At 43.1% G+C, this 15,632-nt stretch overlaps 1 protein-coding gene across 1 annotated transcript in view; it reads left to right on the plus strand.

The window, feature by feature from the left end:
- LOC126281967 (nose resistant to fluoxetine protein 6-like) overlaps positions 1-15,632 on the plus strand; it is a 381,389-nt gene that overhangs the window by 259,988 nt on the left and 105,769 nt on the right. The window contains exon 7 of the mRNA XM_049981343.1: positions 11,096-11,277. Coding sequence (XP_049837300.1) covers positions 11,096-11,277 — 182 coding nt within the window. The remainder of the gene's footprint in view (positions 1-11,095; positions 11,278-15,632) is intronic.

The raw sequence follows: 15,632 nt of genomic DNA on the forward strand, positions 1-15,632 counted from the left end.
TCAAACCACCGACATTTACGACTTCAGTGGTGTCAAGTGAGAGCTCATTGGAGGGCATGTTGGAAGTCTGTTGTGTTACCTGATGAAAGTGGATCCTGCCTCGGAGCCAGTGATGACCGTGTGTTGGTTGGGAGGAGGCCATTTGGGGGCTTGCAACTAACCTGTCTGCTTGCTGGATACACTGGACTGACACCTGCAGTAATGCTATGACCGCAAGAGCACTCTCGTGGTCATCCCACGCACCATGACTGCAAATTTGCACGTCAATCTGGCGATTCGACATGTTGTTCTGCCATCAATAACAGCATTCCAGGGGGTGTTTTCCAACAGGATAACACTCACTCACATACTGCTGTTGTAGCCCAGTGTGCTCTAAAGGGCATCTGAATGTTGCCTTGACCTGCTCGATCTCCAGATCTGTCTCCAATCGAACACATATAAGACATCAGCGGAGAGTAACTCCATCATCACCCACAAACGGAATTAACGGTCCCTGTATTGACCGACGAAGTGCTACAGGCATTGATACCCATCCCACAAACTGACATCCGACACCTGTACAACACAACGCATTTACATTTTCATGGTTTCATTCATCATTCTGGCGGATATACCGGCTACGGATGTACCAGCATTTGACATTTGCAATGGCTCATCTCGCGCTCACATTCACCTGTGATCTTGCAGTGTTAGTCACTTAAACATTTTACCAAGACAAATGCGTTCCTGAAATTTCAATACTCTAAATTAATTACTTTTTGGTGTTGCAAATTTCTTCCGTCAGTGTGTCTACCAGCTCATGTCGGAAATCAGTAGCGGTGGGATCATAAACTACCAAGACGGCATTGTATTCTTCCACGATTTTGGTGCGCGCGTTTGTCAGTGAGAAAATAACAAACTAATGGGTTCATTGAGGTAATAATCAATGCCATGCAGGTTCTTAACCGCCCTGTATGGCTAGCGCGCCAAAGAGGACATGCAGGATCGTACATTCACGTCTTGTATGTCAAAACAACTAGCACAAAGTAGACAGGAGCAACGCTATCTACAAGGAGCGATCAAACAGGTTCCGTCTGAGGGCGTTGTTGCAGCATATATGAAACGTACAACGACTCTGATGAGAGTATAGAAGCACCGACATGCAATACAGACAAAGGACTAGTGTGGATGTCGTATCTTTCTGTCTCTGCGGGCAGTAAATGAGAAAACGTGAACTATGGCGACGTTACGAAATGCTTCCAACTGGACCAACACCTTTTCTTTTCTCGGCCGTTGAAACACAAAAAACCGGCATACATCCATCGGTGAATAAATAATGTGTATGGGGAAGCATACCTGCTGAAAATGACCATTGTGGAATGGTGTGACGATGAGTGCTGCTATTTAATGAGAGTGTACGTCCTCATATCACAAATTTCGTAACGTAAAAATTTAGCCAACACAAGTGGGAGACACTAGAGAACCCAGCCTATAATCCCAGTCTCTCCCCATGCTATAATCACGCCTTCGGCCCGTTGCGAAAGACCTAGAGGAATTGACGATTCCTGCCGGACGAGGATTTGCTGCAGGCAGTCAAAGACTTCTTCACGCTGCACGTCACTGTGTTTTGCCAAATTGGTATCTTCTACCTGGTGCGTAAGTGGGATAATTGCCTCAATATTCACAACGATTTTTCCTGAGTGGCATACCGATACTGGACCGTACACCGTTTGAATGGAAACTACTTGATTGCTCCTTATACAATTCTGTGTGAATGAGAGATGGCGCAGCAAGTTTCAAATACAGAAATCGCATTCAATATTGACCCTTTGTGAGTTGAACAAATATGCACCACCATGTGCCGGAATTCGACAGCGGAAACAACATGACGTACTGAGACTGCAGTTTATGATTCCGTGATATTGCTGCCCTCGTTGTAGGTATCCCATGTCTATCATGGGAACAAGGAATAGATGAGTTCATGAGAGCAATGCTCAACGCCATGCAGGATGTCAGGGGCCCTATCCGACTAGCGGTGAGAAGGGCGAACATTTGTTTCTTTGGCCGCTCAGGATCGAGCATTCACGCTACTTATCTTTAGTCGGGAAACGGGTATTACTTGCAATAAGACATGTATCCAAATTGGCACTAAGAAGACGTCTGTAGAACCACGATTCTTCCCATGGCAACCGTCACCGCAGCTTACCTTTGTGACAAAGCAGGTTTACACCCACCACCCTACTTTGTACTCAATCCTGTTTCATGTATTACTAACTGTATAAAATTTTCGCTAATTTTGTTTTAAAATTCCGATGTTCAAGTTCTTACGTTAATCACATAGTATTTATCAAGACTGTAAAAACAGCCCCACCCCCTTACACACACAGAACCTGATTATTCAGATCATTCAGTTAGTTGTTCTGATTGCCATGAGCAAATTACTTTCGTGAGAAATGATGGCACTCAAACGTTATTGCAAATTAAAAATTTCGTACATCTAGCCATAGGTAAAATCTTATGACCTAATAGGTAAATTCGGAAGGAAAGCCCACTTTCAAAAAGAGAACTAATTTTTCTCTTTTCATTGACGTACTTAAATTAGACTAAAGTTAATAAGTTCTGAGGATATTGTGAGTTAAAGATTCCTCCTAATCCAAATTTTCATCGTCAGTTATAGCCAAATCACGATAACTTTCAGGTACCTGGTAACATACTTTTGACTGCCTGATTAGACTGAATCAGTGATTCAGTTTCCAATTACTAAATTTTCAATAACTAAACTTTAATATAAACTACTGGCCATTAAAATTGCTACATCACGAAGATAACGTGCTACAGACGCGAATTTAACTGACAGGAAGAAGATACCGTGTTGTGCAAATAATTACCTTTTCAGAGCCTTCACACAAGATTGGCGCCGGTGGCGACACCTACAACGTCCTGAGATGAGGAAAGTTTCTAACCGATTTCTCATACACAAACAGCAGTTGACCGGCCTTGCCTGGTGGAACGTTGTTGTGATGCCTCGTGTAAGGAGGGGAAATGCTTACCATCACGTTTCCGACTTTGATAAAGGCCTATCGCGATTGCGGTTTATCGTATCGCGACACTGCTGCTCCCGTTGGTCGAGATCCAATGACTTGTTAGCAGAATATGGAATCGGTGGGTTCAGGAGGGTCAACAGATGGCGGCATTTGCAAGACAACAACCACCTGCACGAACAGCCCGACGACGTTTGCAGCATGGACTATCAGATCGGAGACCATGGCTGAGGTTACCCTTGACGCTGCATCACAAACAGGAGGGACCTGGGTGCGCGAATAGCAAAACGTCATTTTTTAGAGCATCATGGTGGTCGCATTCGTGTTTGGCGACAACGCGGTGAACGCACATTGGAATCGTGTATTCGTCATCGCCATACTGGCGTATCATCCGGAGTGTTGGTATGGGGTGCCATTGGTTACACGTCTCGGTCACCTCTTGTTTGCATTGACGGCACTTTGAACAGTGGACGTTATATTTCAGATGTGTTACGACCGGCTCTACCCTTCATTCGATCCATGCGAAACCCTATATTTGAGCAGGATAATGCACGACCGCATGTTGCAGGTACTGTACGGGCCTTTCTCGATACAGAAAACGTTCGACAGCTGCCATCGCCAGCACATTCTCCAGGTGTCTCACCAATTGAAAACGTCTGGTCAACGGTGGCCGAGCAACTGGCTCGTCGCAATACGCTAGTCACTACTCTTGATGAACTGTGGTATCGTGTTGAAACTGCATGGGCAGCTGTACCTGTACACGCCATCCAAGCTCTGTTTGACTCAATGCCCCAGCGTATCAAGGCCGTTATTACGGCCAGAGGTGGTTGTTCTGGGTACTGATTTCTCAGGATCTGCGCACCCAAATTGCGTGAAAATGTAATCACATGTCAGTTCTAGTATAATATATTTTTCCAATGAATACCCGTTTATCATCTGCATTTCTTCTTATTGTAGCAATTTTAATGGCCAGTAGTGTATGTTTGGAGGCTCCCTGGAGATCGGACGTTACCACGTTGCAACCGTCTACGCGGTAAAATCCCACTGCTTGGCCTAATGGTATGGGGTGCCATTTACTACACAACATGACCGCCTTCAGTTCACGTTGCTGATAATTTATACAGCCTCGGCTACATTTGTGGCGTGCTAAGGTAGGTCGCCGTATCCATTGTACAAGGCACCTCTGACGTTAGCTTTCAACACGATAACACGGGGCCATACATTGCCTTACTGCCTCGACCCACAACGATGCATAGAGTGTTCGTCTCTTGATTTGGTCAACACATTCTGAAGCTCTCTCCACCCACGAGCAATGTCCGAAAGAACAGACGCAACACTTATAAATATGTCCGACTTGCGACAACTAATGGTCATTCAGTTCAAATGCGCTCTCCATCCTATCTCTTGCGAGAATCAGCGTGGCTGCGAGCTGCCGAGGGACGCTACGTATGTAGTGAGCGACAAGTTGGGAATTTCGGTTTGAAAAAAACCGTGCTCGGATAGCTCAAGAGATTAAGTTGATCGCTCCAGTGAATCCGGATATCCGGGTTCGAGTCCCGATCCGGCACAAATTTTCTCTTGTCGCAATTGAATTTTTTTTTCCAAGCCTGATCACGGTTAATGTCAGAATGCCTGATCGCGGCTAATGTCAGAATTTCCATTTCGTCATCCATACATACTAAAAGCTTGTAGGGTATTGCAGTGCAGGCTGAGCTGAGAAATAACTGTTAATAAAAATATTCGAAACATTGCGTTTTCGTCTTAATTAGCACTGAAGTCAGCCAATAAGGCCGTAGCGCTCGAAAATTCAGGCAGACGTGTGCAAATTCTCTTTCGAGAACGCCTGCCCCTTCCTCCGCCGCAACCAAAAAGCAACTCAACCTGTCGCAACAGAGACTCAAGAGTGCATGTCTACTGAAGCACATAGGTTAGAGCAGGCCAACATTGGTCTCTGCCACCCTGTCAATTTCACGGGATCCGTGGAGCCTGCTGCAGTTGACAACAGTTTGCGATGTCAAGCCATCGTGACTATGTGAATCTTCAGGCTTCGGCGGCGCAAAGACTGTTCCATTAAGTTTCGGGTGTGCAGCCGCAAGAAATCTCCTTCTTCTTCTAATAGTTCGGCTGTATAACGTCAGCCATATTCAGAGTGAGCCGCAAGACTGCTGCTCCAGTTTCTTTTTCTTTTTCTTTATTGATTTTCAATTCCCCCTGAAGGGGGTGGGGCGGGCTGGCAGCAGCTTAGTACGCTGCTCTACAGCCTACAGACTTTTTGGTAAGAAAAGGAAGAAGAAAGAAACAAGGAAAAACAGGTGATAAAATGATGACTTTAAGTGTGAAACGGCGTAAAAATGCAGAAAATTAAAACAGAAAGCAAAGGGTTTGGCAATGTCGATAAAATACACTGGAATCGGACAAGTAACATAGTAGACACACAATTAAAAAACATGGTCACAGTCTGGTTTATGTTCGCAAGAGATAAAAAAAATCACACCCAGCGACAGTATGATGGCTGTTCGCTACACGTCACCGGGATGGTTCCTTTGAAAGGGCACGGCCGATTTCCTTCCCAATCCTTCCCTAACCCGAGCTTGCGCTCCGTCTCTAATGACCTCGTTGTCGACGGGACGTTAAACACTAACCACCACCACCGCTACACGTCCCTAAAGAGACACCACGGAATACTCACTGGAAAACACACTATAAAACACTGTACGAAAATGGTGGCATAAATATTACACTCCCGAGCCAGAGGCAGATGGGGTGCGGAACCTGGGGGAGGGAAAAAAACAAGAAGGGAGGGGAGGAAAGGAGAAAACGAAAGGGGAGGAACCAAGCAGGGAGAGGACTCATAGCCGCTCCAGTGCTCGCTTCGTCCCTTTATGCTGTTGAACCGCTCGACTGCACATGCGGTCACAGATGCAAATGCGCCAGAGACGTTGGTCGGCGGCAGAGACGTGCATGATACGCGAGTTGTATCTATGACTCCGCAGTTGATCTGTGTTGGCGTATCGATATATCATTGTGAGCTGCACGGTGACGACGTCTTTGCGAGTTTATTACAGCAAGTGCCGGGTTCCATTATTTATCAAGATTGAAACCACTATCTCTATTAATTAAATTCGTCGTCAAGCGAATTTCAATTGCCTCCTTCACTATCGAGTCCCAAAAGGATGATGTAGTTGCCAAAATTTCGACGTTGTCATACAACATACTGTGACCATTATCAATCCAGTGGTCTGCCACTGCCGACTTGTTAGGTTGTAAAAGTCGTGTGTACCTCCGGTGTTCTGTACATCTTACTTGGACAGTACGAGTTGTTTGTCCGATGTAAGAAAGGTCACATTCACATGGAATTTTGTAAACTCCAGATTCTCGAAGCAGCAAATCATCTTTGACGGAGCCCACGAGTGTAGCTGTCTTGGGTGGAGGACGAAAAATCACTTTTACTTTGTGTCTGCCGGGAATGCGTCCTATTTTTGATGAGATGTTACCCACATATGGCACGAAGGCCATCGATTTAAAGGTTTCTTCATCTTATTGTGCTTTCTTTGTGGCCTCTTTCGGTTTCATTTTCAGTGCCCTCTGTATTTGTTGTCGAGAGTACGCATTGTCTTCAAACACTCTTTGTAAGCGGGAAAGTTCATCTTGCAGACTGCTTTCGTCAGAGGGAGTTCAGATGTCTTAAGAACTCTTGCAAGTTGTCTTTACCATGGTGCCAAAGCAGGGTCAGAAGGGGAAGGGGAACCTCTACAACTTATTGAAAGAAGTTTTGGCAAAGAGATTTCAGCTTTATTTAAACATGTTCTGACCTCCACATATTTCTTATTTAACGACGAATTTTTTGAACAGACTGACGGAATCGGTCTGAGTAGTCCCTCATCCCCTGTGGTGACCAATTTATTTATGGAGGACTTCGAGGAGAAGACGCTCGAATCTGCTGACTTGAAACCCACGGTATTCTGGAGGTATGTTGATGACATCCTTGTAGTTTGGCCCCATGATGAAGACAACTTGCAAGAGTTCTTAAGACATCTGTACTCCCTCCACGATCAAATAAAGTTTATAATGGAAATTAAAAAAGAGGGATGCCTTCCATTCTTGGATGTTTTGGTTCGGCGCAGAGAGGATGGCACTTTGGGACATGAAGTGTATAGGAAGCCGAAGCACACCGATCTGTATTTACGTGCAAATAGCTGCCACCATCCTGCCCAGACAATGAGTGTTCTCCGAACTTTGACTCACAGAGCGCATATTATTTCTGACGAAAGCAGTCTGCAAGATGAGCTTTTCGGCTTACAAAGAGTGTTTGAAGACAATGGGTACTCTCCACAACAAATGCAGAGGGCACTGAAAATGAAACCGAAAGAGGCCACAAAGAAAGCACAATAAGATGAAGAAACCTTTAAATCGATGACCTTCGTGCCATATGTGGGTAGCCTTTCATCAAAAATCGGACGCATTCCCGGCAGACACAAAGTAAAAGTGATTTTTCGTCCTCCACCCAAGACAGCTGCACTCGTGGGCTCCATCAAAGATGATTTGCTGCTTCGAGAATCTGGAGTTTACAAAATTCCATGTGAATGTGACCTTTCTTACATCGGACAAACAACTCGTACTGTCCAAGTAAGATGTACAGAACACCGGAGGTACACACGACTTTTACAACCTAACAAGTCGGCAGTGGCAGACCACTGGATTGATAATGGTCACAGTATGTTGTATGACAACGTCGAAATTTTGGCAACTACATCATCCTTTTGGGACTCGATAGCGAAGGAGGCAATTGAAATTCGCTTGACGACGAATTTAATTAATAGAGATAGTGGTTTCAATCTAGATAAATCATGGAATCCGGCACTTGCTGTAATAAACTCGCAAAGACGTCTTCACAGTGCAGCTCACAATGATATATCGATATGCCAACACAGATCAACTGCGGAGTCATAGGTACAACTCGCGCATCATGCACGTCTCTGCCGCCGACCAACGTCTCTGGCGCATTTACATCTGTGGCCGCATGTGCAGTCGCGCGGTACAACAGCATAAAGGGACGAAGCGAACACTGGAGCGGCTTCCGCTGTTTTACAATTTAAGTCACCGTTTTATCGCCTGTTTTTCTTGTTTCTTTTCTTTTTACGTTTTTAAAAAGTCTGTAGGCTGTAGAGCAGCATAATAAGCTGCTTCCAGCCCGCCCCCTTCGGGGGGAATTGAAATTCAATAAAGGAAAAAAAACTGGAGCGGCAGTCTTGCGGCTCACTCTGAAGATGGCTGAACGTTAACAGCCGAAATATTAGAAGAAGAAGAATATTTCTTGCGGCTGCACGCTCGAAACTTAATGGAACATCTTGACTAAGTTTGCTTAAGTAGTTTCACTGCCCCTCATTCAACATTGCAGCAGGAGCAGGAAAATTAACAAATCAAACCTAAAGAACAGCGAGAAGAAATTAAGAATTGGGGTTTATATACCAGCCAAGAAACAGAGCCCAAGGCCAGCAAGGGGAGGTTTCGTGAGTTTATGAGGCAGCTTCAAATACAAGGTGATCAAAAAATCAGTATAAATTTGAAAACTTAATAAACCACGGAATAATGTAGATAGAGAGGTAAATATTGGGACACATGCTTCGAATGACATGGGGTTTTATTAGAACAAAAAAAAAAAAAAATACAACGATCAGAAAATTTCTGACAAATGGCGCTGGACAGCTACCGTGACGGGTGAGAGGTACGCCGATATGTTATAGAATCGCATCATCCCCAGCCAGACTGATGAACACCTGCTGTAGCGTATGATGTTTATGCAGTATGGCGCTCCACCCCATATTGCTACATGCGTGAAAGATCTCTTGCGTGCGTCGTTTGGTGATGATCGTGTGCTCAGCCGCCACTTTCGTCATGCTTGGCCTCCAGGTCCCCAGACCTCAGTCAGTGCGATTATTGGATTTGGGGTTACCTGAAGCCGCAAGTGTATCGTGATCGACCGACTTCTCTAGGGATGCTGAAAGACAACATCCGACGCCAATGCCTCACCGGAAATCCGGACATGCTTTATAGTGCTGTTCACAACATTATTTCTCGACTACAGCTGTTCTTGAGGATTGATGGTGGACATTTTGAGCATTTCCTCTAAAGAACATCATCTTTGCTTTCTCTTACTTTGTTTTGCTAATTATTGCTATTCTGATCAGATGAAGCACCATCTGTCGGACATTTTTTGAACTTTTGTATATTTTTGGTTCTAATAAAACCCCATGTCATTCCAAGCGTGTGTGTCAATTTGTACCTCTCTATCTACATTACTCGGTGATTTACTAAGTTTTCTAATTTATACTGACTTTTTGATCACCCGGTATATCGGAAGGTTTCTCGCAACGCAGATTGTGTAAAAAGTAACTAAACACTCATTCGGGAACCTATAGTATGTTACGACATGTTCGTTAATTTTATATTTTGGTGGAGGACAAAGACTTAGTGGCTGACAAGTGCATGGAAATGTGTAGTAAGCAATTGGGGCCACTTATCACTTTATACGCTTTCTACATTTATGGTAAATGTTGGTTTCAATAGGAAAAAACATGACTCAGTGGATATGAAAACAACTTTCTGGTGGTATGCAGTGTTGTGCGAAGAAAGTTTACTAAGGAAAAAGCTTCTTCTTCCAAACATGTACTTTTTGGATTAACATAATAGGAAAAATGAACTTCTTGTTTTCTAAAATGCATTTGGGGAACTTAGATCGAACAATTTTGGCCACTTAAAAAGAATTCAGGGAATCTATAATATACACGTACTGGAAAAGGTAATTAAAATTGGTAGAACTGGGGGCATATCTGGCTGATAAACACTAAGGTTACAGAAACAAGATTTCCAACATCTTACATTAGTTGCCGTTGCTGTATAATAGACTTCTTCAGGTTCTTAAGTGCAAAGGATCTCGACTTTCAGATATGGTTCAGAAAACATGTATCAGAAGTGAGCTAGAGACGGCTCGAATTGAGAGTAGCCGGTACTAGTCGAAAGAGAGTGAAGTTGCAGAGAAAATTATTCATATCGAAATTAATAAATAATCCCGGCATACGCCGAAAAGGAAAAAGGACAAATAAAATCCACTGTTTTATGGTCTACAATGACCTAAATTGAATATTATATTTCATTGAGCCTCATCTTGTGATACTCAGGTAAAAAAAAAAGACTTTTTATGAACTCCCGAACCTTACTCATAGTGGTACAATGAAAGTGTACAGAAATCAGCGGGAGGACTGGCAGGCAAGCAAGACTCCTTTAGCCTGCTTGGGTTGGGCGTAGCTTGGCTTGTATGGGAATAAAGCAGCCTGCCCGTTCTGCTGATAACGTGCGGCGGCTTGCTTTCCTGGCTAACAGGCAAGTATGGGCAGGCTAAAAGCGGAATATGTACACTTCTGCATTCAAGCGCCCTACCAGAGACGGCGTCGGCCTACATGTTCTTAGTTTGGTTTCCAAAAACGTAAAAGAGAGTAATTCAGAAGATGTCCATCGGGTGGTAGTAAGGATCGAACCCGATCCAGGCTGAGCAGTCTCGTGCGCTATCATAGGCGCATACGCTATGAGAACAACTGACACTAATTGTATCTCACGTGTCGATTGCATTTGTATGCTCAACGGTCTGAGTGGCTAACTTCAATGTTAGTTAACTCGGAAACAGCGCAACATATAGAACTTTTTCTTAACCATTATTTGTATGCTCAAACTACCTACAACACCCTTACAAGATTTTCGGTCTGTTTCTGACAGACCCGTATACAAGGCTACGGGGTCATATATGGTGTCAGTCCCTTCAGCCAAGGCGAATCGCTTATAGCGAAGCAAGCTGAAAGAACAGACACCACGCATATAAACAAATATGTACCACTACACTTAAGTTTCAACATCGAATGATTCTTGATATACACAAGTGTCAAAAAATGTTGGCATTATTTTGCATGTGATGACAAAGGGCTTAAGAATATTGAGTTGCAAACGACTCGCAAAGTGATAGTGAAATATATCTCTGTAATACTGAAGATCCAAAGACAGGTAACTGGTGATTTCTGTTACAGATAGTATTTGGTTATCTTTCTCGGCGCGCAAAAATTGGTGTGCCATCATGTCCACAAGCCGAGCAGGGTTCACCAGCTTGCACGGTCTCAAATTCCTCAGCATGGCTTGGGTATTGCTGTTCCACACCAACTCTGTGGTCATCGACACACCGGCTGCCAACTCGAATCACACGCTTCCGTCGGTGAGTATAAACAAAGCCCATGATTTGTGGCTTTTTGGGTACGGAGCTGTTGAATCGTTCGCTGTAGAATGGTTGTCCTAATACACATGTCTTCTGCTCACCGTATTGCAGGCCGCTCACCTAGTTTGCACTGACTTGTGGATATCTGTTATGGAAATAGCACCATGTCTTTCTGTATGAGGTTATGAAATTCATACAGTATGCCTGCTGGAAGAAATGAGGAAATTTGTGTATAGGGAAAAAATACGTTGTTATCTGTTTTGACTACATGCTGTCTATAACAAACTGTATAATATTCTCCATTACAACAACTTCTTTCGTAGGAATTCTGGGGTTAGTAGAAGAAGAATATTTCCGAAAGGGATGCTCATTCGTAGCGAAAACATCGTGTTCTGTTTATAAGCACTCTTCGGAGATCCACTGGAACAGTTGACAAGGTCTGATAATTGATTTATGCCGCAGGCCTTAGAAAGTCGCGGAACGTGTCAGTTAATGTCTTCTGAGTAATAAAGCAATTTTTGGGTTCAGTGCTTCCCTGAATTCGTCATATCACACTTAAGTTTTAAATACTGGGCAAAGGCACAAATATCTCGTGTGATTGAAACTGTATATGCCCGGATGCATAGCCTAATATCAGAAAGCGTTCAGTGGTGCTTCCAGTGGACAGAATTTGTATGCTACATTTCTTCAGTTAGGCAATTTTCCTCTTGTTTCTATTGTGAGTGGTTTCATATAAATGAAGCAGCCTCATATGACATTTTGTATTGTTCACATGTGAAAAGTTTGTTTACCTCCATGTTTTACAAGAATGTAAGAGTCTTCAAAGATGAGGAAATTCAGTGGTTTTGAGATCCTCCCTTTATAACCTCTTGCTGGATATAATTCTGATCCTTCTCTTTAACGAACAGGCTATATAAGGAGTGAGCTCATAAACTATAATTAATGGTAAGTCCTGTTCTCTCAGTTTCACGAAAGATCTGTGTCAGTCGCATTTTAACAAAGAAGTCATCAAATACGGAGCACAGGTTACATTTATCTGAACGGTTTCGTCTCATTAACCCAAAATACACATTGTGTCAGTCATTCATTTCTCGAAAATCATGTGCCACTAATACACTGACATCTCTCTGTGTAATACAAATTGCATTAATACATTCTACACAACAAACGCGACACAACGGTACGGCCTGAAACCCGTAGTAAAAAGTCTCTGACACGTGTAGAGTTATTCAGTATCAAGAAAAGTTCAATACAACAGTCTGCACAGCGTTATGTGCGAAAGCAGGCCTATATCTGACGCAAGAAACAGATGGTAGTATATTCTTAAGGTTGGGGCTGTACAGGTTTATGGATGCAAAATCACATAGGGGTAACTCAGAAGAGGGCTTAATAGTGAATAAGAAAGTAGGAATGCGGGTAAGATAGAAAGGAATGAAAGTGGGACCCGCCTGCTATAACTTTGCACAGTGCGTAATTTAATCATCAGAAAAACGTGATTTAAGAATGGTGAATTAAAGTCTTATAGTTGAAAGAGGTATGGGGACACTGGAAGGTTTCAGGTCGATTAGACATGGTGAATCACCAAAACGTTGCATCGCGAATATTGCGAAATTGGAAAGCGCTATTGATGCGCGGTTCTCAAAGAATGGATTGATAGTCACGGGCTCGTACTGTTAGCCAATCAACAGTTTCTAATCATACTTAGAAAGTGTATTTTTTGTGCAAACATAAACTTTCATTAGAATGTCGGTGCTGTTTAATGCAGGATTTTAGTTCGAATCGTTTACAAGGCATCGTATTTTGAAAAGATTGAACACTGACACTTACACAATACCTGTGGTAGCACAAAATAAAGAAAAACGCAAGTGCATACACTAGTTATGTGGATTCTGACCACTAACGAGACAATTATCATCACAGGTTGTGTCCAAGATGACAGTCAGCAACGGAAGTATACACTTCCGTTCTGGTAGGGAACGACTGCTGCACGCGTGCTAGCATGCCAGTGGAGATGTCCGAGCAGGTTGAAGTAATACATGTTTTCTCATATTATCGTGTGTAGTTCGTATGTCCTTGTAGACAGCATCTTTCATCTCCCCTGACAGAAAAACAGTCCACAGCCGTCAAATCCTGGGAACGAACCAGCCAAGGTACATGTCCTCTGCGTGCACTCCAGCTATTTGGAAAAAATTCGTGATGACCTGCTGTAGCACTTCGGGTACTATGGGCTGGACAGCCATCATATTGGTACCACAGGTTCCTCCTAGTCTGCAGAGGAAAGTCTTCTAGCATCTGTGGAAGATGGCCTGTTAGGGGGCTGCGATACCTGTGCGGGTTCACTACCCCACTACGTTTGCACTACTCGGACTCTGACGTTCCATCTGAAAAAGATGATTGATGTCTGTTGGGGTATCTTCCCACATACACCGTACAAGAACGAACTGGGTTCTTCCTACACTCTCCGGACACCATGAGAATTCTGGCTCTTTCTACGTTGGTGATCCCAACTGCTTGGACTGTCTCAGTCTAATTGACTAGCAACTCGCAAGGCATTCAAGGAACACGCAAGCACACACTAAGCAAACATGACAACATTGTAGCCGTGCGGGGTAGCAGCGTGGTCTTTTGCGCCTAGCCACGGTTCACGCGGCTGTCCCCGTCGGAGGTTCGAGTCTTCCCTTGGAAATGAATGTATGTGTTGTCCTTAGCCCAAGTTACTTTAAGTTAGATTTAAGTAGTGTGTAAGCTTAGGGACCGATGAACTCAGCTGTTTGGTCCCATAGGAACTCACCACAAATTTCCAAATAACATTATACCTAGTAACTACGCAGGCTGAATTGCACAGACAAGAGTCGGTGTGGAAAATATTCAAAGTTCGACACCTTGTAAACGATTCGCACTAGAATCGTGTAACAAACACCACTGACTTTCTAATTTACCCTACTTTTAGCTTGTTAATGTCAACAGATATTGTTCCATTTAAAAAAGTATGTTTTCACAAAAAAATACGCGTTCTGAGTATCATTACAATCTATTGATGGCCTATCAGCACGAGCCCCTGACTACCAATGCATTCTGTGACAACTGCACATCAGTAGCACTTTCCATTTCCGCAATATTTTCGGTGTAAGTTTTAGATGAATCACCCTGTACGATGGTAGTACAAGATTTCTAAAGCAGATTTCAAATCGTAAAACGTTTCTAGTGGCGTATGTGGAATCTGCCCATAATTTGTAAGTTACAAACTGCAGAATAAAAGTGAAGAAGTAGCAAAATGATAGGTTAAAGTGACAGCGAGATAGGTTACTGAGAGTTTTAGAGCGAGCATTATGCAGTGTTGAAGTCTATCAGAGAAAAGAATGCATTAGAATTCGAATGGCTCACTCTAAAGATTAAACAATGAATGGAGCAAAGCATCACATAGGTAAATGGACGAGACCTAGTGCAAACCCTTGGACACCATAGGAATACAGAATTTAATACACAAAAGGAGAAAATATATAAATGTAACCCATGACACAGACGAAAGATAATGCAAGTGTCTAAGAAATGAGATTGACAGGCAATGCAAAACGGCTAAAGAGGAATGTCTAGAGGACAAATACTAGGCTGTAGAAACATTCATTGCTATGGGGTAGAACATGTGCCGCTTACAAAAAATTAGAGCGGTATTTGGAGACTAGAGAAGCAGCTGTATCAATACCAAGAGCTCAGAAGGTATGTAAGTACGAAGCAAAGAAGAGATAACTGGAAGGTGAAAGGAGTATATAGAGCCCTTATGTAGGGGAAACAAATTGAGGGCAATAGCATAGATCGAGAAGCGGAAGAAGATGAAGATGAGAAGGGAGATATGATATAGCGAAAAGAATTTGACAGAGTTCTGAAAGACGTAAGTGGAAACAGTCCCCAAAATTACTGAGATACTTGGGAGAGGTAGCCATAATAAAACTATTCCACATGGTGAGCAAGATATATCAGACGGGGGAAACAACTTCATATTTAAAGAATAAGATCAAAAGAAGATAGGTGCTGACAGGTGTGAATATTTAAGATTCACCACTTTAATAAGACATGGTTGCAAAATACTGAAATCGTTTGTTTACTGATGACTGGAAAAAATGGTAGAAATCAACCTCAGGGAAGACCAGTTTGTGTCCAAAAGAAATGTAGGAACACATGAGACGATACTGACCCTACTTCTTACCTCAGAATATAGGTTGAAGTAAGGTAACCCTTTCTTTATAGCATTTGCATTTTCGAAGAACGCCTTTGACATTGTCGACTGGAACACACTGTTTGAAATTTTGAAAGTAGCTGGTATAAACGCAAGATGTGACAGGACTTTTACAACATAT

This window comes from Schistocerca gregaria, chromosome 7 (genome assembly GCF_023897955.1).
Source record: "Schistocerca gregaria isolate iqSchGreg1 chromosome 7, iqSchGreg1.2, whole genome shotgun sequence".
Lineage (NCBI taxonomy): Eukaryota > Metazoa > Arthropoda > Insecta > Orthoptera > Acrididae > Schistocerca > Schistocerca gregaria.